Source organism: Tenrec ecaudatus, chromosome 4 (assembly GCF_050624435.1).
Source record: "Tenrec ecaudatus isolate mTenEca1 chromosome 4, mTenEca1.hap1, whole genome shotgun sequence".
Lineage (NCBI taxonomy): Eukaryota > Metazoa > Chordata > Mammalia > Afrosoricida > Tenrecidae > Tenrec > Tenrec ecaudatus.
This window is the reverse complement of record NC_134533.1, coordinates 158,845,363-158,871,407: the sequence shown is the minus strand read 5'-3', so window position 1 is coordinate 158,871,407 and position 26,045 is coordinate 158,845,363. Positions and strand designations below refer to the sequence as shown.

At 45.3% G+C, this 26,045-nt stretch overlaps 1 protein-coding gene across 1 annotated transcript in view; it reads left to right on the top strand.

Annotated features, from left to right (window-relative positions):
- Positions 1-636: 636 nt before the first annotated feature.
- TRIM59 (tripartite motif containing 59) overlaps positions 637-26,045 on the top strand; it is a 54,431-nt gene continuing 29,022 nt past the window's right edge. The window contains exon 1 of the mRNA XM_075546981.1: positions 637-689. Coding sequence (XP_075403096.1) covers positions 654-689 — 36 coding nt within the window. The 5' untranslated portion in view covers positions 637-653. The remainder of the gene's footprint in view (positions 690-26,045) is intronic.

Sequence of the window (26,045 nt, the reverse complement as noted above, 5' to 3'; positions counted from 1 at the left end):
GTTTCTTGGGGCAGCTAGGGGAAAAGCCAGAGGTAATAACAAGGAGTACAAGAAGGAAGAAAATGTTCTAAAATTGAGACTTGTTTGGAGGTTCTAGCAGGAGAGCGCAGCTGAGAGAAGGACGGTCCTCCTATGGGGGAAGGTCTTCCTCTTCAGCCCAGTGCACAGCTTTGGGAAGGACGCACTTGGAGCTGTGAGGGAGGAAGGGAAACCTGCCTAGTCAGCCAGATCAGCCGAATCAACCTGGTGATCAATGGGGTGACATGTCGCAGCCAGGTCGCCCTCACATCCAATGTTCTAAAATTGATTGTGGTGATGATTGTACAACTCTTCTTGAAAGGATTGAACTATTGAATTGTATCATTTGTGGATAGTATTACAATAAAATGGTTTTTAAAAACTACAAACCCTAATGCAGACACACAAAGGTAATATGTTATATGGGAGATAGAGATGAGAGTGATCTGGCTACAAGCGAAAGACCCACTAAGAATTGCTGTTAAAACAGCAGAAGCATGAACGAGGAGAGGAAATTAGCTTCCAGTAAAAGAATGCTGGACCAAAGCCTTGAACTCTGACTGCTAGCGTCCAGAATGATGCAATCCGAAGCTGGTCTTTTGACAACAAAAGGCTGGAGGCTGGTTTCTTGGGGAATGGCAGGAGAGGTCGGGAACGGGAAGCGAATAACAGTAAGTACAAGAAAGAAAATGTAAAATCGATTGTAGTGATGATTGCAGAACTCTTTAATACGATTGAATTCTTGAATTGTATGATATGTGAATTACATATCAATAAAACTGTGTGTGTGTGTTTTTTTAAGTCTGGGCCCAGACAGCTTCATGGCAAATTCTACCAAACATTCAGAGAAAAGCTGACATCAATTCTGCTCAAATTATTCCGGGACATAGAGAATATTTTGAATTCATTTTATGAATAGAGTATAATCTTGACACTAAAATTAGGTGTCAAACTAAAAAAAAATCAAGCCTATTTCAACTTGTGGCTATTTAGTTTTCTGGTGACAAAAGTAGAAAGTATTCCTTATATACAATGTATAAATACTGGTAAAGTTAAAATGTCTATATTCCCACCAGACAACTTACTCTCATTGTGGTAAGGAGTTCTGGCAGCCCCGTAGATGGCAGATGGCGCACTGGGCTGCTCGCCACAAGGCTGGGGATCAGAAGCCCCCGGGCACTCTGTAGAAGGAAGAGAGGCTCTCTGCTCAAGTAAAGACTCCACTCGGTCCTCCTTGCTGTGAATCGAGATCAATGGCAGTGGGTTTGGAGTTTTTTGGAATCATGATGGTGAATTCATTTTCAATCTTTTCTATGTGTATGCAGCCTATTTTTAAAGCTAATTTATATTGTTTCACTTACAATTTTATACCCTATGATATGTTGACTTACATCAGGGACATTGTCACCAGGCCAGGTTTTCGAAGGTCACCAATAGAGGGTTTTATAAATGCCTACACGTTGTTAGGGGCTATTGAGTGGGTTCCCACTCATCACGCCCCTATCTATGTGCAACAGAATGAAACACTGCCCGCTCCTGCCCTGACGACACAGTTGCTACGTGTGAGCTCCCTCTGGCAGTCACTGTGTCAAACCAGCCATGGTGACACAGTACTTCAGTATACGTGTAAACCACAGTGTTCTGATCATTCTCCTGTTGTTGGGCATATTACTTGGTCCCAGTGTGTTTTTGGATTTTTTTTAATCCCTTGGCTTTTTGCTATCGAACCTATTATTGCTGGCCTTCTTTGTGTGCTGGCTGGACCAGTCAGTGTTCTTAACTGCAGCTCAGGGATAGCTGTTTGATTTCAGCAGCAAGGGAATTAATTGGATAGACAATAGAGAATCTGCAAAATAACAAGGGAGGCTGGAGAGCCAGGGCTGGGAAAGTGGTACACAGAAGAGAGGCTTAGTCAGCAGCCATTGCCACAAAGGGCCATCCCACTGTGAATGGCCACTTCCAGGCCTCCTGCCAGTGAGAATGTCCAGCGGTACCCTTGCCATGAATGTCACTGGCTCTAGCTGGAAATTGGATCTTGCTGTCGCAACCAACCAGCCCACCCCAGCTACTTCACATGGCACAGACAGTTAAGGCACTTGGCTGCTTAGCGAAAGGTTGCAAGTTTGTCTTAGTCCTGGAGACACTTCAGAGCACTGGTGGTAGAGTGGTTACTCGGGGGCGGGCTGCTAACCATAAGGTCAGTCATTCTAAAGCACCAGCCGCTCCATTAAAGAAAGACGAGGCTTTCCACTCTCCAAGAGCTGCAGTCTCAGAAAGCCACAGGGGCAGTTTTACTCTATTGGGTCGCTGAGTTGGAATCGGCTTGATGGCAGTGAGAAATCTCCATCACTAACGGTTCTCAGCATAATACTGTATGTGACATGTGTGATGTGTTCGATGCGCAGTGTGATTTTGCCATAATTGCAGGATTACAGCCTTTGATTCTGCCACACAAGCAAAAGGAACCCCTGCAGAAGCCACTGGTGAGGGGTGGACAGAAGCATTGTGCTATCAGACAGAGAATACGACTCTGACACATAATTAGAACATGAAAAGAATTAAGTAGGCCAATACACTCCATGCACGCTGGGAAAAGAACTCCAGCACACGGTTTATGCAATGACACAATAATCGTGTGTGCGGGTCACCTTTTCTTCACAAAATACTCTTGTAGGTCTTCGGTCCTAAAGGGAGTCAGTGGTGAGAAAATGAAATCAGGTTCTCCTGGTGCTTTAGCCAAGCTCCATCACAGAGGACTACAGGCCGAGAGGCCAGCCCCTGGAAAGGACGCCAGGCTCGGTGACGTAGCGGAGCAGCCAAAAAGAGGAAGGCCCTCCCCAACAGGAGCTGACCCAGTGGCTACCACATTGGGCTCAGACATGGCAAGGACAGTGAGTGTGGTGAGGGGCCAGGCAGTGTCTCGTTGCGTTGCTCGTAGGTTCCCTGGGAGTTGGACCTGACTTGATGGCACCAGAGACACAAACTCGAAGTCTAGACCAAGTAAGGTTGCCTTAGGTACATAGTGCGGTTGTAACAGCAAATACCACAGTTGGGTGGCATAAAAAAAATCAAGAACTTTTTCCCCCCTCACAGTTTTGGAGGTGAGAAGTCCAAACAGGACACCCACTCTTGGGGAGGGTTCCTTCTTGTTGGTCGTCTGGACATTCCTTGACTTGTAGAGAGATCATCAAGGGCAGTGGTCACCTGCTTCTGTACAGACTGCAGCCTTGAACACCTGAGGGGCCGGTTCTAGTCTGTCCTTTAGGCTGCTGTAAATCCAGTGGAGTGGGTTATTTCTGTTTAAGTAAGCCTGCCATCAATAGACCTTACATCGTGACTGGGTCAGACTTTTCAGTCATTTGGCAGTAATTCCCTATAACGTGATGTGACACAATGTAATCAATCTGTGATGTGATCTAGCATAAAGTGACCAACTCTGTGAGCAGCCAGCAGCTGTGGAGTACAGTTCCCTTGATGCAGTTGGAAGAGAGACTCCTCAGCGCTGTGACCTACTCCTTTTTAATTTTGTCATATCTGCTGGATCTGGATCCTACATCGGGTTCATCGACCTCCTGCCATATTGCCTGCCAATCCTAGGAGCCATTGGCAGACTGCTAACCCTGGCTTCATTTGACTTTGCATCCACCAGCCTGTGGTCTTCCTTCTTCATCTTCCAGCTTCCTGGTTCATTAGCCCCCCAAAGCTAGAAGAATCAGGACAATCCTCTAACTTAGTATCTGACCCACAGACTTGAACTAGACTGGACTTATCTGCCTCTGCAATGGTGTGAGTTATGTCTTGACATACATTTCTTTTGTATCTACATACACATATATGTATTGCTGGTTGTACTTCTTTAGAGAACCCAGTCTAATACAAAGACTGTTTAACATGCTCCTCCTCAAGGCTGTTTAGGAACCACTGAGAACAAAAACAGGGTCTTCTGACTACCCTAAAGAGTCTTTGTTGTTCCTGTTTCCCCTAAATCCTTGACATGGCAAAAGAAAGAAAATAACAAAAGAAAAGGGTGAGGGAACAGATTCCAACTCTTGGTGACCCCTTCAATTACTGTGTAGAATGGCTCCAGAGAATTTTCTTGACTGTAATCAGGAGTCTCTGGATGGAACAAAGGGTTAAGTGCTAAACTACGAGTCAAAAGTTTGGCAGTTCAAACCCATCCAGAGGTGCCTGAGTAGACAGACGTGGAGATCTGCTTCTGGAAGTTCACACCCTGAAGCAGCTCGCCTGTGTCCACATGGGGTCACCATGAATTGGAATCGGTGTGACAGCAACCAACAACTGTAATGATGCGATCCTTCTGGAGACAGATCTTGGGGCCCATCTGCCATGGTGCCACCAGGTGAGTTTGAACAGCCAGCACTCAGGTGAGTCTTCAAGTTACTTAAACCTTATGGGGGCTGAAGAGGGAGATGTAACTTTGGGCTTTGGGGAAGCAACACCTCGCAGGTTGCCCCCAGCAATACAGAAATTGTCCTATCCATTGAGTAGGGTACCATGGTTGGGAGGAAGGGGGTAGGGGTCTCATGTTTAGTTGGCCTAATCCATCCACAGCTCCATGCTGTACAGACACAAGTAGAGAGCAGCATATTTGCTCTGAGGCCCAGTAAGGGAGAGACTGGAGAGACGGTGTTAGTCTGGGTACTTTAGAGAAACAAATCCACAGAAACTCATGTATAAGAAGAGTTTTATATAAAGGGTAAGTACACATCAAGAAAACATCCCAACCCAGTGCTGCCCAAGCCCACAAGTCCAACACCATATGTCCAACACCAATCCACAAAGTCCTCCTCCATCTCACAAAACACACACTATGATGCCGACTGCAGGAGGAAAGCCAAGTCAGTGAATGTGTAAACATATCAGCACTGGCAGGCGTCTCCACACGGCTGCTCCAGCACCCAGGGCTGCATCAGGGTAGGTCCATTTGGCTTCTCCTCAGGGATGTCTTGCAGGAAGTGAGCCTTGCCAGCTGAAGCAGGAAATTGGCTAAGGCAGCTGCATTCTGGTCCGACCATCAGAATATAAGAGACCAGAGAACTAGAAAGGCGAAGCTCACCAAGCCATTTCTCTCTCTGCCCTTTAATTAACTCCACATGTGTTTATCGGCCAGATTGACACAATAAACTTTATCTCAGAGACCAAGGCCAAAAATCTGGAGAGAAGATATGACAGAGAGATTCTGGATGGAGAGGCACAGGCACCAGGCACCACGGAACCAGCAGGCAGCCCGGGGAACACTGAGAACATTGCCTGGATAGAGAGAGCCCGAGACTCTGCTCACACTGACCTCAAAAGTCAGCTTCATAGCGGCAGTGGGAGATGCAACTAAGTGGATAAGGGTTGTTGACATCCTCCAGATGCAAAGATAAATGCACAACCAGAACCAAATATACGCTGCACATGGTTCTAAGGTCTTGCCTTCGCCTCAGTCTAACACACCAAGTCAGGGAGGAAGTCCCCATCCCCATCGTCCAGCCACCTCTCAGGGAGGGAAGATGCCTCTGCCACTGTCTCCACAGCTGTTTCCCTGGGCACGGCCAGAAGAGACTGCTTATGTCAGAAGATGGAACTCCATTTTAAATCGATTTTCCATTTAGTTTAAAACTAAACAAAACGTTTCCACAAAATAGTGTATCTTGGGAAGGTGACTAGATTGACTAGACAGGCTAGAGATTAAAAGAAAGTGGCATGCTACAGGGGGACTTAAAGGATTTTAGCTTCTTTTATTCTCAAGGCAATAGCATGTAATACAGGGCTACTATTCTGTTTCTGAATTTCAGTTTTGAAAGTAAGAAGCTGATACTACCAGTAAGATGTCTAATTTCCTTTTTTAAAGCAGATGGGTGTCCAGAGCCAACTGTAATAATTGTGTATTTAGAAATGCAAACTATCATGCACATTCATAATTTTTAATGTATTATGTCAAGTTAAGATAGGTGTTCTTAAAAACTCCATTGAAATAATGTTTACACTCAACAATCCTTACTCATAAACAATATTTCAATGCACTCTTGAAATAAAGATGGAGTTTTCCAAGTAAGCATGAAAAAAGGGGAGCCTCTAACAGACAGTCCATCAAGCCCACGTACTATGGAAGCTTAGCTTCTCTGGTTCCCTTCTTGAGCCTTAGTACGATGGAGCGAACTGAGCCTCTGTATTCAGCAAGCCTGTGTTTACATCTCACGTTTACCGTTCCCTCCCAAACCTGTTGCCACGGAGTCTATACCGACTTCCTAGCGGCCCTCCAGGACAGAGGAGAACTGCTCCACAGAGTTCCCAGGGTTGCAATCTTGATGTATTTGAATCCTGGTCCGTCTTTCTTCTGAGGAGCTGCTGGTGGATTTGAACTATTATCCTTCTAGTCGGCAGCCATGTGTTTCACCACTGTGTCATCACAGCTCCTTCTTAGATGTAGAGACCCAAGAAATAGAATGCAGAGCCCAGAAAGAAACCTATCTATGTAGGGTCAACTAATTTTCAACAAGGGTGTTAAAAAGTCTCTATAATAGCATTGGAATAACTAGATGTTCACATGTGAATGAAGATTGGACCTTACACCATATACAAGAATTAATCTACTCAAAGCATCTGGGCATCCCCTAATGGAAGGATCGTAGAGAGGAGACAAGCCAGTCAGGGTACAGTATAGTAACGATGGAACATACAACTCTCCTCCAGTTCTTAAATGCTTCCTTCTCACCCACTATCATGATCCCAATTCTACGTTACAAATCTGGCTATACCAGAGGATGCACACTGGAAACACAGGGAATCCAGGACAGATAACCCCTTCAGGACCAGTGGTGAGAGTGGCCATATCTGGAGGGTGAAGGGAGGGTGGGGTAGAAAGGAGGAACCGATTACAGGGATCTACATATAACCTCCTCCCTGGGCGACAGACAACAGAAAAGTGGGTGAAGGGAGACATCAGACAGTATAAGATATGACAAAATAATAATTTATAATTATCAAAGGTACATGAGGGAGGGGCAAGGGGAAGGGTGGGGGGAAATTATCTGATGCCAGGGGCTTAAGTGGAGAGCAAATATTTTGAGAATGATGAGGGTAATGAATGTGCTTTATACAATTGATGTATGTATCGATTGTGATAAGAGTTGTATGAGCCCCCAATAAAATGATTTTTAAAAAGAATTAATCTAAATGGATAAATTACCTAAATGAAAGAAGTAAATCTTAAAACCCTTTGATGAAGAAAACATAGAGGGAAAAAAAGAAAATAAAAAATAGAGATAATGCTTTAGAACCTACTTTTTAATGATGGAGTTGTATTTTATATTTTATTTTAATGATGGAGTATCAGACAATGCACTAAGCACAAACAACATGAGGAAAATAAACTGGGCTTCATCCAATTGGAAAATTTTGTGCACTAAAGGGGAAAAAACTATCACAAAAGTGAAGAGACAGCCTGCAAGTTGGGAGAAAATCTTTGAAACTCATGTATCTGATCTATGCGGAATAGATAAAGCAAGCCTCCAAGTTGACGGCCAGAAGACCCTAACCACACCCCGGGAAAGGCCTGTGCACACAGTGAGTTACTTCCTACAGCTCTTCTAGCCACAGTCCTTGTAGCGACCCCCAAGTGACTGGATGACACTACGCGAATAGGTGCTTGCACCGCTCAGAGAGGATTAGACAGATTGCTAATAATTCACATAAGATGTGTGCATCTTGTGGGGCTGGGTCTATGCAAATGTCATGTTTGAAATCTTAAAGAGAAGATTTGTCAGTTTTGTCATAAGTGCTTGGCTTAAATGAGAGCCGATTCCAGAGCAGGAGGGAGAAGTTACTACCACCAAAATGAAGAGACGGGAGCAAAATGCATCCTTTGGGCCTGAGCTCCTGGACTGGAAACTTCCAAGACCCAGGAGACAGAAAAAGAGCTGTAGCATGGAACACAGTGAAGAACACCGGCAAGAAGCAGTGACAAAGAAATAGCAGCGGTGGCAGCAGAACCAGGAGACAGACCCACAGGAGAGAGCTGAACAACATCTCAGACAGGAGGCTGGCAGGCAGAGGGAGGGGCATCCCAGCAGTTGATGGAGCTACGCTTGCCAGCTAAGAGCCATTAACATTTGCCTAAGAAGATTGTATGCGGGGCCCAGCAGCAGAGAGATGAATTTGTCCAGATTAGGAACTGTATTGTGAGTTGTTCCTAGTACTTCTAAGGTGACCCGATCCTGAGCTATATTCTAGTAAAGCCCACAGGGATGAGCATGATCTGTGAGTTGCTGGTGGCTTTCATAGCAGATCATCAAACCCAGCAGAGAGGTGCGGTGGGAGGGACAGCTAGTGTTAGAATTAGTAAAGATGATTGGTGGATGGAGGCATGTCTCACCTGTACTTCACAGGAATCAGCCTTTGGTTTTGATTCTCCACCCCTCTAGCTTCTTGTGAAGTTAGAGTAGGTCAGATTCCACCATCATAATAGTTTTACAAGACTTGAATAGATGGCTCACCCAAAAAGGTATACAAGCATATAAAAAGATGTGCAACATCATAAAGTCATTAAAGAATTACAAATCAAAACCACCAAATAATACCACTCCACCCCCCATTAAGAATAGCTATGATCAAACATTGTTTTCTTTCTTTAAAAAATAGTATTGTGAATTGAGTGATGGTTTACAGAGCAGATCATCAGTTTTGCAGTCAACAGTTCATACACATTATATTTTATCTCCTTCATTGCAATCCCTTAAATGTACTCACCCCACTTCCTCCTTGGGCTTCCTGTTTCCATTTCCCCTTCTGCCCTCATCCTTCTGAACTTTGTCCTTGGTAAGCGCTGCCTTTGTCATTTCAAATGGTGGGCTATTCTATACCTAACTGTGATAGGCAGGTTTATTGTGCCAACCTGGCCAATAAGACCATGTGGGATTAATCAGGTCACAGTTTGATTGGAGAGCAAAGAGATAAATGACTCTGCAAGGTCTGCCCCTCACTCTCTTACTTTCTGGTGATCAGACCAGCAGGCAGCTGCTTTAGCTAGTTCTCTGCCTCAACTTGTGAGCTACGCCACCTGTGGGACAGCCAACCCATGGATTATGTTGCTAGAGCTTGAAGACCTGCTTTGCCACACTGCTAGTGTGTACATTGCTTGAACTTGAGGCTGGTGGATCCTATTGTCTTGAGTTCAATATCCCACCCGGGTCTGCTTCACTAAGCTCCTGAGCTTCTGACTATTGGTGACCTGCCCTGTTGTTTGCTGCCTGTGGGCAGACTCTACCTGCATTACCTGAGGGAAGAATCAGCTGTGTACTCCCTTGACCTTGGACCTGGAGTCCCTGTGAGTTGAAGGACTTCCAGTATATTAGCTGTTTCATGGAAATGAGCTGAACTGAGCCCTCTGTACTACTGTGTGGACTAATTGACTGTTAAATTCCTTTGTGCTATATAAACCAATCTATCTATCTATCTATCTATCTAATCATAAATGTACTGTTTTTTTTTCTCTCTGGAGAACCCTGCCTAACACACTCACTAATGTTATCATGCCCCTTATAGAACTGTCAGTTGTTCAACTGGCAATTGAGCCATAGGGGTGAGCTCAGTTCCAAGCCTGAAGAGTGACTAAGACCATAGTCTCAGCAGTTTCACCAGTTTCTGTCCGACCACTAAGCCTGATCTCTTATGATTTTGAGTTTTGTTCCACAGTTTTCTCCTACACGATCTAGGTACTGTGCTAGCTTTCAGATCAGTTTGTGGTGGTAGCTGGGCACCATCTATCTAGTTCTTGTGGTCTCAGGGTTATGGACGCTGTTATTCAAGTGGTTCACTACTTACTTGGACTAATTTCCATGAGTCTTGCATTTTCTTCACTCTTAAGACTTCCAGACAGGGAGAGGCCAATAGTTGCACCTTAGATGATAGCCACTCACAAGCTTTTAAGATGCCAGCCTCTACTCACCAAAGTTGGATGTAGAACATTGTCTTTGTTATGCCAATTAACCTTGATATCCTGAGACCCTAGCCCAGCAGCACAGTTCCTGAAGAAGTTTCCAAAACTTGGCCCCCTGTATTATGATTTTAAAAATAAATAAATAAAAATTTAAAGAAACAGAAACCAATGAGTGTTAGTGAAGATGTCGTGAACTTAGAACCCTCATCGACGGCTGGTGTGATTGTAAAATTGTACAACTGCTATGGGAAAGACTTGTGATGTCTTAAAAAAATTAAACATCTGATCCAAAAATTCCACTTCCACAAGCAGCAAAAGTGAGTGAAGGCGCAATAAGATGACAAGCAATTGTAAACACCTACACAAAGAAAAGCACGCTAGCAATAAGAATCCTAACCCAGAGCACTGAACGCAGAGACTCAAATATCCACATTCAGTGCAGCATTAATCGCAATAGCCAAAAGGTGGAAACAACCCGTGTCCATCTACAGATGAATGGATGAGCAAACTATGGTATACAACCAATGATGTATCACTCAGCCTTCAAGAGAAGTTATGTCCTGATACATGCTACTACATAGATGATCTCTGAAAATATATTGAGTGGAGTAAGTCAAGCACAAAAGGGAAAATCATGTTTCCTTTACATCAAATGTCTACAATAGGCATATGTGTAATGTGATGGTTGAATTATGCCCCCCCTCTCCCCCCTGAAACATGTGTTGGGATCCTAAACCCTATACCGTAAGTAGAATCACATCTGGGACTAGAGTCGTTTATTATGATAAGGGGGCATATGGTGTATCTCACTGCCTCCAAGAAGATGCCAGCTCATAGTGAGGCTATAGGATAGGGTAGAACTGTCACTGTGAGTTTCCGAAAATATAATTCCTTGGGGGAAGTAAAAGGCCTGTCTTTCCCCCTCAGAGCAGCTGGTAGTTTCAAACTGCTGACCTTGTGGTTATTAGACCAATGTATAACCACTATACCACCAGGACTCCTACATGATATATAAAAACCAAGCCAAACTGACTGCCCTCCGTCAATGCCACCTCATAGAAACCCTATTATAGGACAGGGCAGCAGTATCCTTGTAACTTGTCTTTCTCCCTCACAGCAGCTGGTGGTCTTGAACTGTGGACCTTATGGATCACAGCCCAATGCATAACCATTATGTCGCCAGGGCTCCCTCACATGGCGCACGGTGGGACCTACATCACTGGGTGATGGTGGCCCCATCCCCTACAGACAAGGTCAGGCACAGACCCTATCAAAGAACGTGGCAGGACCCTCCCTCCCTCAGTGCTAGGTGTAGCCAGAAAGGCCATGAGAATACCCTGGTCCCAGCCCACAGTGAATCCCATGCTGAGCAAAGAAGCTCTGTTTCAGGGATGGTCCTGGCATTCAACCTGGGTGAACTCCAAGTGGCTCTCCTCTTCAGGAGATGGCCAGCCACTTCCTGGAAAACAGCATTGGGCCTGCCCTCCTGTGGGCCAACACACTGACCCAGCTTACACAGGTCACCCTGTCATCTCTCTTGAATACAGGACAAAAAGGTAGTTTATCTCCAACGCATATGTTGCAAAATAAGCTACTGAAACAGGAATTCATTTTAACTTCCAGTCCTACCTCTTATCTCCTTCCCCCGACCCCCAATCACTTCCCATGCCCTGGCTTCACCCTCAATCATTGATACAGTTATAACATATCTCAGGCTCTCAAATCTCAGTGTCTGTCCACAATAGCAGGTCTACCCTATCGGGTGTGCTAGAAAACTTTACCACTGCAAGACTGAGTGCAGGTGCAATGTGAAAATAAGCAAGCCTATATACCAGAGAGGAGCACTGGTGGCTTAGTTGTTATGCATTGGTCCACTAACCACAAGGTCAGCAGTTCAAAGCCACCAGCCACTCTACAGGAAAAAGACAAGGCTTTCTACTCTGGTATAGAGCTACAGTCTCTGAAACTCACAGAGACAGTTCTACCCTGTCCTATAGGGTCATTAGGGATCACCACAGACTCAATGGCAGTGAGTTCGTTTATATACCTAGAAAGTCTTCACACTAAAATATTCTCCAGCTTTTACTAGGGATAAAGGGCCCAGAGAAGGGAAATTAGTAATTAGAGATAAATACATATTAACTTGGGTGAAGGGGAAGGCAAAGGTAAATAGATAAAATAATGGTGTTGTTTGGAGATAGCATTTTTAAAAATGCCTTTAAAAAAGTAAATATTTATAGCAAACAAAGAAGAACTCCTAGATACCTACAAAAATAAAAGCACTATAGAAATAAAAATAATTACTACTGTACAAGCAGGTACCAAAAAACCCTGGATTTTTTTTGAAAGCTATGTGTTTACATTTTTTTACAAAACAACCTTATCACCATCAAAGTGCTCTCCATTAGATGTAATGCATTCGTCAATTCTGTGATTCCATTCTTGGAAACGTTTTCAAACTCATCTGTTTGCATAGTTAACTGCATCACCTCTTCTACATCTTCAAATTGCTGTTCTTTCACGTCCCTCCTCTTCATTCTCTCAAAAAGAAGTCACTCAGAGGGAGGTCATGGGAGTCAAGTGCATGGGCAAGAGAGGCATGCTGTTTTGTGCCAAAAACTGGTGCACTGAGATGGCTGCGTGAGCAGGTGCATTGTCTTGGTGGCAAAACCAGTCCCCTGTCTGCCATAAATCAGGCCTTTTTTGTCACACACTGTTATCTCATCTTTTCAGAACCTCTAAACAGAAAGCTTGATTAGCAGTCTGACCTGTTGGAACCAACTCCACATGCACTACGAGTCGACATTTTCATTGGGAAGTTGAGGGATATCCAGAATGAAGCTTGTCATCAATGGACATTTCACCTTCTTTGAAACAAGAAAACCACTTGTACACCTGAGTTTTTCCCATCGCACTGTTCTTGTCAGCTGTGTTCCACACCACAGCAGTTTCTGCGGCATTTTTCCTAAGGAGGAAACAAATTGTCACAGCCCCATGCTGTTCTCTTAAATCATCCATCACAAAAAAACGAGGTTTGAATAAAACTGTTTTCATGAAAAAGTTCACTGTGACCGGAGAGAACCTTCCCAGGTGACACCACTAGGTGCACTAACTCAGAGTGAGATGCGGATGGGGGCGAGCGGGTAGGGGAGGAGAATGCGTACTATGAAAGCTCTGTTCAGCCCAGCATAATTAGGTTGTTTTTTTTGGGGGGGGGGTGTCTCCTTGTATAGATTTAGATGATATGTCAGAGGGGTTAGTGACATATATGTATTTAGAAACTCTAGCCTAGGCTTTGTTAGGAGCCCTGGTGGCATAGTGGCCGCCCACTGGGCTGCTAACTGCCAGGTCAGCAATTCAAGACCTAGACCCTGAGCAGGAGAAAGATGGGCTTTCTGCTTGGAAATTCCTCTGTGCTATGGGGTCTCTGCGAGTTGGCCTCGGCTAGATGGCAGTGAGTTTGGTCCTGGGGAGCATGCCCATGATGGCTGCTGTAGGCCAGCAGGCGAGTGTCTGCTGGCCGGTGCTATTGTGAACAGTAGGCCTTTGAGTTATCAGGCATCCAGCTGGTAGGAAACCTCATGGGAGCAATGACTTTGGCGTGAGCCTGTATAAGACACCGAAAGAATCTAGCCACGAAAGGTCCTTCACAGGGACTGAGTCTGGGAGCTTCATTTCCACGTGAAGATAGACATTTTCTGCTTGAGTCAGGTTGTTTATTGGCTTCTTTTTCTTTCGGAGTCACTAGCCAATATAAAATGTAGCATTAATGTTTCCCATTTTCCTGTGATGACTCAAGCTTTTTGTTTGGGGACTATGATGTGGGACGATCACTATAATTTTGAAAGTGGCTCATGGAATAACCTACCTCAGAACTTGTGGCACTTCCTCCTGTCACCTTCCCTTCAAACCTAATTTCAGAGGCAGCCTCAATAGCACTGTGCTGGCTTTTTTTTTTTTCCCTCTCCAAGATCCAAATTCATTGGGTGGAGGAGGGCGGAGAAGCGGAGGGAGGCAGGAAGCAGAGAGGCACGAGGACTCTGAAACCCTGCCCCCTCACAGTCACCTGCTTGGCCCTCCTCATGCCAAGCATCTGTGAAGCACCTGTGAGGTTTGCGGCTTTCCTCAAATTTGGGAATGTTTGTAAGTATTACTACAAAGACACTGCTCCTATGTAGCTACTTACTCATTTCTGCTGACAGGTGTTGCAGCGAGTGTTACAAACGCCAACTTTCATTTCTTTGCAAAATTGAAGGAGTGCGGGCCACCGCGGAGCTGCTGTCCATGCCAACCACCTGGGGAGCTCAGGCCTCTCAAGTGGAAGGGAATTCGGCATAAGATTCGCTCATGTGATGGCTGAGAAAACAGGCCTGGCAACAGAAATCCCGAGCCGTCTAGCAGAGCAGGGACCAAGTTCTCGTCCCTGGTTACAAAACACAGACTCATTCTTCACAAACCATTTAGGTTTTCTCCATGTTCTCAGCACACTTCTGAGCATGGTTCCTCCCTCCTGACAGTTACAGGTTTGTTCTGAGTACAGCCCGCTATGGGAGGAAGGAAGAAGCTTTGCCCAAGAAGCCAGGGCCTGGATTTAGCCGACTGACTGGCTCTGAGTGGGCATCGACTTGATGGCAGGGCTTGGATTTGGGCTTGGAGGAGGAATTGTGGGTTAGGCAGCGGACTTCGAACGGAAAAATCTGCAGTTCAAACACAGCGCTGCTCCCTGAAAGATTTACCGTCTGGTAAACTCTATCCCGGGCCCCTGTGAGTGGGCACTGGCTCAGTGGCACGGGTTTCATTGGATTGGTGTATGGGAAAACCAGCCTGTGGGCCAGAAGAGCTGGCAAGACAAGGACGTGGGTTAGGTGTGGTTGGAACGTGGGGGTGCTATGAAGGGGAGGCCCAAAGCCGCAGAGCCTGGAGAAGGCAGGGTCAGGTCTGGAAGAGGGGTGTCACCTGTGGCTTCCTAAGCCTTGCAGGATCCTGACGGAACAGGGAGTGGGTAAGCTGTGCTTTGTTTAGAAGACGCTCTGGAAGCCGCGAGGAGAAGCTAGGAGAGCGGCCCAGGTGGCACCAACTGCCCGGAAGCGAGCCGCCCAAGTGAGCGACCACCTTACCCCGGGCGCAGGTTGGCCCCCGGCAGCCTCGGAAGTGGTCATTTTCTGGGTGCGCTGCCATGGGGAGCAGTGCTCTGGAAGAGAGTCCGCTTCTAGGTGGGCAGCCCTCGTGGTTGCGAGTTGCGCTGCGATCCATAAGGGCTGCAGTTCAAGACCACCGGTGGCCTTTGGGAGAAAGATAGGGCTTTCTACTCCCGCCAGGAGTTACAGTCTCGGAAGCCACAAGGACAGCCAGTCCTCCCCTGACCTGTAGCCACTAGGAGTCGTCATCAACTGTGTGACACTGAGTTGATCCTCCCCAAATGCCAACTTCTGATTATTAGTAGGGTTTTTTGCGGCTGTTTTTTTTTTCTCATTTTGAGTCATGTCCCATCAGCAAATTGAATATCTATTGCTATCACCACGGACGAGTCGGCTTTGAGCAAGCTGCTCCTCCCCAGTCACATTTTGAGGCGCATTTCCAGGGCCGTCCAATCGGAGGCGCCGTCCTCTGGCACGGTCCTGACACGGCGCTGCCTCCGTTCAGTAGGCTCAGTACCAGGCAAGGATTCGATCCTGCGCACAAGGCTTCGGCTGCTCCTTCCTCCGCAGCGCACAGTCTGTCTTCGCCTGGAAGCGCTGCTGAACCCTGTTCGCTGTGGGGGGCCCTTCTGGCCTTTGAAACGCCCCCACATACCTTCCCACCTCCAGCAACACACAAGGCACCACAGGACGACAAACTGACAGACAGATGGGGAGAAGGCTCTCTAGCCCCCAGATTGATTTCCTGAGTAGCATCTGAGCACTCCACTTTGCGGCTCTTCCTCGGGAGTGACCCCATCAGCTATTCAGACACACACATTGCCACGTCCAATGGTCTCTGCTCCCAGAATCCTTCGCTGTAGTCAGTCCTTTTCAAATGGCTCTTGTCAGCCAAGAGACACAGACTCATTTCACTCCTGATTATTTTAAAATGTAAAGTGCACCCCTCCAATTCTCATTACCTGCAGAAATGCTGAGTTTGTTCCCCAAGATTTCTGAAAACTTCAATCGTGTTTGATTTCGTTTCCTGTTGTAGGAGAGAAAATCAATCCCAATTTCGAGCATAGTTTATCAGGACACTTTAAGTCTTAAACAGGACAAAGACAATTCATCTGGACGAGGGAGACCAGCAGCACAGACTCTGAGAGCGCCCAAGAATCTACACATCTGTAGGATAGGGAGAAAAGTTCACAAAGCTGGCCCAGGACCTTCCGACCGAGTCCGTCGGGCTGTGGATCATGGTCTTTTGGAGCCGAGTGCATCCTCCATTCCATCAAGGGCACACCCCAGCAAGGCCCGAAGGAAACTTTCTCATACTTATTTATCTTATTTAAAAAATTAATTTACTTTTTCCTTAAGGACGCTTTCTAACACATTCTGCCTGAGGAGAAAGCTATTCACATTACTGATTTGTGGTCAGAAATCATTCAATGGGGCCTGAATCTTTATGGAGACTCAAAAATGGCTTTAGGACTCCCACTGTAGGTGAAAGCCTTCTTCTACAAGCCAGTACTAAGGATCTGCGCTCTCATATACTCCTTTGGCCTCAGGAGTGATATTTTTATTTCATTCCATGTCACCTCGGAATGAAGAGCTCAAACCCATTTCCTGTTTCCATAAGAAATCTCTTCACATCAAAAATTTTCTTGTGCTACATTTGAAAAATCTTCACCGAAGACCATTGGGTTGCATCACAAAATAGCCAGCACCCCACTGTCTCTTTGCCTCCCTTTTCTTTCCTTCTCTCCTGAACCCCACCTCCCTAACTCCAAGTATTTTAGCCCGGACATGTAGAGGCCTATTCCTTGTACTGGTGGCACAGTGGCTACCCAAGAGCCTGCGATCTGAAAAGTCAGCAGTTTGAAACCAGCAGCGGGTCTACGGGAGAAATGTCTTTCTACTCCCATAAATAGTTACACCCTCAGAAACAGCCAGGGTCAATTCTACCCTGTCCCTAGGGCCGCTTTGAGTTGGCATCCAATCAGTGGGAATGAGTTTGTTGGGAGTTTTTTTGTTCCTTGTAACCCAAAATTAAAAAACAAAAATAAAAAACACTGCCCTTCCACTCATATTCCAATCGTTCTCAAACTGTGGCCTCTGAATCATCAACTTCAACACCATCCAAGAGTTGATTAGAAATGCAAATGATTGGCTTCTACCCAGCTTTACTAAATTGGAAACTCAGCAGGCCAGGGGCCAGCCCTCTAAAGTGACTGCAAAGGAGAGACACCCCACCCACTCCCCAAAGGAGCCATAGTCATTGTAACTCCCTAATGTGGGGGGTGGGGGTGGAGTGGGGGTATGCAAATAAGGTGTATGAAACAACACAGTGGGAATTAGTCAGTTTTGCTGTTCTATCAGATTTAAAATGAGCCATTTCAGAAACAGCAACAGGGCTCTCGCTACCATCAAGATAGAAGAGGCAGGAATGAGCCACATGTGTGCTGAATCTCCGTGATCCTTGAGACGGAGAGATTGCTGGGTGGTGACACTCCTGGCAACAGCAGCATCAGCGCCAAGAGTGTGAGATAGCGCAGAAGGCTTCCTGGGCCCTGGAGTGGAGGCTTGTGTAATAGTAAGTGCTCTTAATTCCAGGCCCTTAACTGGGGGAGCTAGGCTGACTGGGCAGAGGCAAAGGGAAGAGGTGATCTCGACATAGGGCTGTCTTCTGAGCAATTCTGATCCTGAATTGTAACCTGTTGGTTTCCCTAGTAAACTACAATCGTGCGCATGGCCCGTGAGTGCTGTGTGGCCATGGCAATGGAGGCTAGAAGCCAGAGGAGGACTAGAAGGCCGTGGGAAGGGCAGAGGCATCGTTAAGCGCCACTTCATAGGAACTGGCCGTGGTTGATGTTGAGCTTGATTCTCCTCCCTTATAAAGGCAGGAGGCAGGCACATGCTGCTGGCACCATTTTTGCTCCCTCCTTTTCTGAATTGTTTCTCTCCAATTAATGTGACCTCTGAAACCACATCATAGCCTTCAAGTCCATTCTGACTCATAGTGACAGAGTGGATCAAGTGGCACTGCCCCATCCCCCCCAACCAAACTCACTGCCATCGAGTCAATTTGGACTCAGAGCCACCCCATAGGACAGCGTGGAACGGCCCCTGGGGGATCTGGGATGTCTTTATGCCATAAAGTTTACAGGAATAGAAAGCCCCATCTTTCTCCAGCAGAGCCACTAGTGGTTTCAAACTACTGACCTTGAGGCCAGCAGCCCAATGCTTAATCCACTGTGCCACCAGGGCTCCCAACTGCCCCATTAAAAAAAAAAATCAAACTCACTGCCATCCAGTACAGGCCAAGTCATAGCGACCCTTGAGGACAAGGTAGAACTGCCCCTTTGCGTTGCTGAGATTATAATTGTCTGTGGAAGTAGAAAGCCCTGCCTTTCTCCCACAGAGTGGCTGGTGGATTTGAATTGCTGACCTTGCGGTCAGTAGTCCAATTTGTAACCACTATGCTACCAGGGTTCCTGCTAACTGCTCCATGGGGTTTCTCTTTTTCCTAAATTTATTTTTCCTTGTTGAGAATATATTCAGCAAAACATATGCCAATTCAATTGCAACCATTTCTACGTGTTCAATTTAGTGGCTCTGACGGCACCCTCGGAGTTGTACAACTATTCTCCTTCCCTTTGGCTGCGATATTCCTTCCTCATGAACATAAACCCTGTCCCCAAGATGCCTTCTTGAGGTTTAAGTGGCTGATGTCAACTTGACCCCATATAAACAGTTCTTACAAGAGACTTAAAAAACCCCAGCCACGCTAGCAAAGCCAGACTCTTGTTTTGCTTGTTTCAAGATGACATCAGGGAATGTTTTTGGTTTAAGCTTAAAGATGGTCTCAGAGCAGCAGTCTTGGGCATTCATCCAACCTTCACGCATCTAGAAAGGCTAGTCTATGAAAATTTGAAATTCTGTTCTTTATTCCTCCCCTCCCCCCCTTTTTAAAAATTAGGGTTCCTCTATGGAGTCTTTTGTCAAAGTGTTCAGTAATAGTAGTCAAGCACTTTCCAGTTCTTCTGGTCTTCTGACAAAGTCGGCAATTGTTCATGGGGGCAATTAGCTACAAATTGCATATTGTCCTGCAATGCTTGACTCTCCTTCCTCCAGGTGAGTAGAAACCAATAGCGCCTCAGGAGGCTGCTTGAAACTTTTTAAGCCACAGCCACTCGGCAATGAATTAGAAGGCAGAACAGAAACATTAAACTTGCTATTCGGTCAATTAACTGGGCTGTCCCATTAAACCATGACCTAAACCTCCAAAGCAAGGAACTAAATTGACTGAGCTGCTTGGCTGTACTTCGGTAGTCTCAGCAGACAATCTTTTCTTTCGTCATTGTTGTAAATATGTCTATCACAGAACTTTCGCCAATTCAAGTCTTTTACAAGCATAAAACGTATTGATAGCAACTACTAGAATTGACTGTTCAACCCTAGCCTTAATCAATGTGATTTTTCCATCACTGTTAAACCTCTTTCCTTCTTCCGGTCCCTAGTACTCATAATATATTTTGCTATCTCTGTATTTGCATTTCCTTGTCTTTTTATATAAGTGAAAAAATCAAACTCAGTGCCATCAAGTTGATTATGACTCATAGAAACCCTACAGAATAGGGTAGAACTGCTCAGAAAGAACTGTGACCTCTTTGCAGGAGTAGAAAGCCTCATCTGTCTCCTGCAGAGCAGCTGGTGGTTTTGAACTGCTGGCCTTGAGGTTAGCATCCTGACTTATAACCCACTGTGACATCAGGGCTCCTGTATAAATGTGACATCATACAGTATTTGTCTCTTGTGTTGGCTTGTTCTAGCTGCGTAATATTTTCAAGCTCCATCCACTTTGTAGTATACATCAAACCTTTATTTCTCCTACTGAGTAGGAGAAATGCATCGATTGTATGCATAGAGGATATTTTGTTTACTCATTCTTCTGTTGATGGGCATTTAAGACGGCTCCATCTTTTGGTTATTGTGAATAGTGCTACCGTGAACTTTAGTACACATTTTTAGTCTCTACTTTCAAGACTTTTGGAGGAACCAGCTCATGCCTTTCCACAAGAAATGTAGCATGCTGCATTCTAACCAGCAATGGATCCAAACTCCCTGCCAACAAGTTGATTCTAACTCATAGCAACCCTGTAGGACAGAGGAGACCTGCCTCTTTGCATTTCCTAGACTTTTAAAATACAGTGTTACCTCAGTTGTCAAACTCAATTCATTCCAAATTCATGTTCAAACACCGGAAATTCAAGAACTGAACCCATTTTCCCCTAAGAAATAACAGAAAACCAAATAACTGGTTCTGAGGCCCCAAATTACAGTTATACATTCATTTTCCCAGGACTTTCAATCACCACGAGGCTTCTAGCCTTCTCGTCCCGTCGCTGCCTCGGATACAACATCTCCATCAGGTTATTTCTGAGTTAACCTCTTCGATGCTCCGGGCTCTTTGTTTCATGGTTAATGACTTCACACCTTTCGCTACATTCACTGCTTTAGTCACTTTGCCCCCAAAATGCTGATGATGTCATCTTTGCCATGTTATATTCAGACACCAAATCAGACAAGTGGTGACCTGATTAAGATTTCTCGATGATTCCTTTCTTTAATTCCATTGTACTTCTCACAGTTTTCCTCTTACCCTTATGTCAGTGTGACTAACTTTCTGTGGAGCCATGGTTATATTTTACACAAATAAAACACCAAAAAAATAAAAAATAAATAAAACACCAAAATAAGCCACAGTGGTGAATGTTTTCACACACCAACACAGCACCATAGGTTGTCTGAGAGAGAGTGGCGCTCAGACTGAAACATCATCCCTTGGTGTCCACAGCGAGACTCAGGTCTAGTCGAATTTTCGGTTCGACTGTCAAGCTCACCAACAATTTACCTCTGGGGTTGTGTTTGTTGTTTGTTTATTCTTAGCCATCATAGTGGTAGAGAGAAGGGATCTCATTGTGGTTTGATCCATCTGCTGGTTAATGATGCTGACTGAGCACCTTGTCCATGTTCGGTCATCATTTGTATATTCTTTTTGAGGAAATGTTTCTTTGCCCATACTAAGAATAGGTTATCTGTCCTGCTGTTAAGTAGTTAACTTTTTATGAATAATTTTGTTATTAGATTCAAATAATAGCAAATATATGGTTTCTGAAGCAATCCTTCCATTCAGTAGCTTATCTTTTCATTTTTTTATAGTAAAGTGTTTTGAAAAATTATAATTACAATTTTATAAAGCCTCATTGATTTATCTTGTCTTTTGCTCTTTGTGTTGTGCTAGTTTAGATAATCCATTGTTAATAAACTCAAAGTATTGCCACTGCTTGTTTTAAGAATTCTATTATTTTAGCTTGCATGTTTAATTATTTAACCCATTTTTAGTTTGTTTTTGTGTATGGTGTGAAGTGTGGATTCTATTTCATCTTTTTTGCATGTGGAAATCCAACTTTTCCAGCATCATTTATTATTTTTTTCCCCATTAAATGGGTTAGCATCCTTGTAAAAAAATCAGTGGTCTTTTTTTCTCTCACACACACTTCTATTTCACTGGTCTATGAATGTATCTATTGTTACAGCAGTACCAGATTGTTTTGATTACTGCATCTGTATAGGATCTTATAAAATCTTATAAAAGAACGTCGTTCTTTCAACATGATTTTAGCTATTTGAGGTCTCTTGCTTTTCAATATAAAGGTGAGGATGAGTTTATTCTAATTTTGTAAAGAAGACTGTTAGAATTTTTTTTTACCTGTAAATTTGTACATATTTTATTTTATGTGACAACTTTCAAATTTTGATTATGACACATACACATCTAAATATATTCAGGCTCAACCTTTGCTGCAACAATTTGTACCCTTGTAACCCTTGTGGGTTTCTGAGATGGTAGCTTTTTTTTTTTTTTTAATTTTAACAATTTATTAGGGGCTCATACAATTCTTATCACAGTTCATACATATACATACATCAGTTGTATAAAGTACATCTGTATAGTCTTTGCCCTAATCATTTTTTTCTCCTCTTTTCTTTTTTTACATTTTATTAGGGACTCATACAACTCTTATCACCATCCATACATATACATACATCAATTGTATAAAGCACATCCATACATTCCCTGCCCCAATCATTCTCAAGGCATTTGCTCTCCACTTAAGCCCCTTGCATCAGGTCCTCTTTTTTTTTTCCCGACTGTTGGAATTTATTATCAAGACTGCATTGACATATGTACAAATGCGCTAGATATAATTGATGTATGGATTGTTACAAGAGCTGTAAGAGCCCCCAGTAAGATGATTTGTTGAAATTTTCAGTAATTAATTTTTTGTTTTGTTTTATTAATTAATTTTTTAAAGACTGCATTGACGCTAAGGATTACTTGGGATAGTATTGACATAATAACAATATTGAGTCTTCTAATCCATCAATATAGAACATCTTTCGATTTATTTCAGGGTTCACTAACATCTTTCAGCAATATTTTGTAGTTTTTTTAGTTTATTTCTTTTTTTTATCATTTTATTGGGGGTACAGTTTTAATAATATAGACCCTTCATGTTCCTGGTTAAATGTATTTCTAAGTATTTTATTCTTTTAGATGAAGTCATAAATAGAGCTGTTTTCCTAATTCCCCATACATTGCTGGGGTGTAAAAGCCCAAACGATTGTGTGTGTTGACTTTGTATCCTGAAATGTTGCTAGATTTCTCTATTAGCTCTGGAAGTTTTCTTGTAGACCTTTTAGGATTTTCTGTATATGGAATCACACGCCTAGCCTGTCAGCTTGTCGTTTTATGGTGACTCGGGTGCGGCTTGAATGCTGGAAGCTGTCACCAGTATTTCAGATACCATCAGGCTCACTCATGATGAATAGGTTTCAGGGGGCCTTCCAGAGTGAGGATACACCAGGAAGAAGGAATTAGCTGTCCGCTTCTGAGTAGCTAACTATAGAAAAGCAGCACTGTCTGATAACGTGCCAGGAGGGGAACCCCTCCCGTGGGAAGACACTGGAGAGCGGCGGGCAAGAGCTGCCTCCTCCAAGTCAAGTGGACCACAATGATGTGGGTGGAGCTAAGCTTTCAGGACCTGCATTCGCTGATGGGGCACAACTCACAATGGCTGTAAAAATCCATAAATAACTGGAACTTGGAATGTATGAGGTACGAATTTCGGAGAATTAGGAGCCATCGTGACTGAAGTGGGACGCCTAAAGGTCAATGTCCCAGGCATTCGCCAACTGAAGTGAACTGGTATTAGTTATTTTTTCAGTCAGACAATGATAGGGTTTACTATGCTGGAAATGACAAATCCAAAAGAGAGTCACATTCATCATCGTGAAGAACATCTCACCATCTATCTGGAAGTACAATGCTGTTACATCAGCCTAGCAGTCCAGTGTTCCCGTTAGGGGAGGGGTAGTCACCAGGGATGTCTGCCCTCTTGCTCTCAGTCTAGTGTCTGTGGACGCAACCTCTCCTCCAGAAGCCTGCACCCAGCAATTCAGCCAGCAGTCCTCAGTGCCAACTGTTGGGGAGAGCAAACCATGGCCAGCCAGGCCTCTCCTGTTGCTTTCAGAGACCTGAACTCTGGAGTAAAGGGAGGCAGGTACCGCTGACTGAGGGAGGGCCTTTACTCCAAGGTGGGGGCATTCGTGGCCATCTGCGTCAAGCCGGCAAGCAGCAATGAGCAGGAGTCGGAGTGCCACCCTCTGCCTTGCTGGGGGGCTGCTTTGTTTCTACCTCCCACAGTCGCGTTGGCTACCAATGCAGCCTCCAGCAAAGACTCCGGCTCCCTCACACCCAGCGGCCGCCGTCAGCCACCCTGTCAACTGGAAGAGGTGACAGACTGACCCTGAGTGACACCCAGGGAAGTTTGTCCTGTTGGTTTCTGAGGCCAGATCATTTGGTGTGTACAGAGGCGAGTTGAGTGTTAGCCAGGAACGCAGACAGCCACTGCAGGCTCCTTCTGGGGCAATACACAGCAGGTGGAATTGTCCTGCAGGAGGAGGGACTCTGAGGCTCTAGTACAGTCTGCCTTGCTGCTCTGAGATTCGACCACCCGCTTCCCATAGCGTGTTGGCCAGAGGTATAGGCCACGCTAAGAAGGCCTCCTTCTTAGTACAGAGCAACTTCAGTCCACATTGCTCAGGCTGATGGATGCGGGGCGCACACAGACCATCACTGACTCTCCGTGAGGTCTGTCCTGCTGGTGCCAGGGACATGGGCTATGGCGAGTGCAGGGAGGTCTGTGGAGTGTTGGCATTGAGAGATTGTGTTAGGTAGCTAGAAACAGGGATGGGTTTCCCTATCCAGGCCTGGAGGTCCCCCTGCAGGAGGCTGGAAAAGCACCGGGCTAGGGTCAGCCAGCCATAAAGGCTAAGGGCATGCCCCAATTCAAGTGCCAGCCAGGTGGGCGGTACACCTGGCTAGGCCCAAATTAGGCCAGGTGGGCTGAATTAATACCTTCGACCATGCCTCCCAGCCGAAGGCCTGCAAACACCGGGACCTGGAGCCCGCCTGGCCCTTCAGTTTCTTCTGGGCCTTCGCTGGGCGGTGCCGCGGACCTGTGGCCTCAGGCTGCCACGTGTGGGTGCGCAGCCCCCAAGGGTGCCCGCTTTCAGTGACTGTAAAACCTGAAACGTCTTCCGTCCTTTATAAAAACTCACTTGGACCCCAAACCAGGCTTCGTCGTGAATTCTTTCTTGTGCGAAGCCAAGAATCAAGATATTTCCCACCCAAGAAGCGTCATCATTTCTCTGTGGAGGTCTTCCGTGGCAACGCATAGTAGGTTTACAACGGAGAGGTCCGTGCGGGCGGTGCTGGCATACTCCAAGTGCACACTCTGGGAGGTCTGGCAAGTGGGGGAGGTCCTGTCCACCTGTGCAGGCAGCAACCATGGGAGTTAGGGACGCAGGCTTTTTCTGAGGCCACTACGCCCCCCTGTTTATAGCAGGCAATGAATGGCCCAGGTGGCTGTGGGAGGGGCAGGAAAAGGGGGATTTTCCCACCACGTTACTCATTGTTCATGTGTTTATTCTCCCCTGTCTCCTGTTCCCTATTGCTTTCCTCTGCTCCCCAAGGCATAGCCCCTCGAAGCTGAGCACTGTTTCCAGGAACCTGGAATGATGGTTAGTTTATGGTCTTACCTCTCCAGAATTCTCAGCCCATAGGGTTCCCAGAGCCGAACTCTAATGGATGCAGACCTCCGTGTCTTGCTCCCACGGAACAGCGGTGGATTTGAACCTCTGACCATTCCCTTAGCACTTCATGGTTTACTGAGCCCCTGGCCTTCCAGATAGGAACTCACTACCCACTCAAGGTGAGCTCTCATTCCTCTTGAAATCAGAAGATATGTTTCAGAATCAGATTTCATTTCCCGTTTCAAGCTTCAACTGTGTTGTGAACTTAAGAGAGTTCCTTCTTTCACTCAAAAATGGGAAAGAGAACTTAAAAGTGGCGTCCTAGAGATAAAATGGAATGCAGTGGAACTTTGCTGTGCTGATACTTGGCAAGCAGAGATCACTTTGCAAGTGTGTTTTTAATTTAACTCAACTAACGTGTCTTTAACAAGCTTACTGTAACTAGCTGCCCACAGAAACCAGCCATGAATGTGGCTCGTGGTCAACAGACAGGCAGCTCTTCTCGATGGAGTCCACTCCATAGCCCAGAGACAGCCGTCTGGGCTCACTGGCACACAGGCCGGGGAAGGTCAGCCACACTCAAAGCTATCGATGCAATTGGATCAACCTGCGGAGACTTCACATCCACAAGCAGATGCTAACGCTGACTTTGCGCTTTGTGTTCCCAACTCCTTAAAATCTAGCTTCTCACAGTTGTCTCACAAGTTATAAAGTTGGCTTCATTATCTTGTCTCCTTTTGTCAAGTCCAGAGAACATTTCATTTGTAGAGCAAATTAACCTTCTTTCAGTATTCACTCTTATT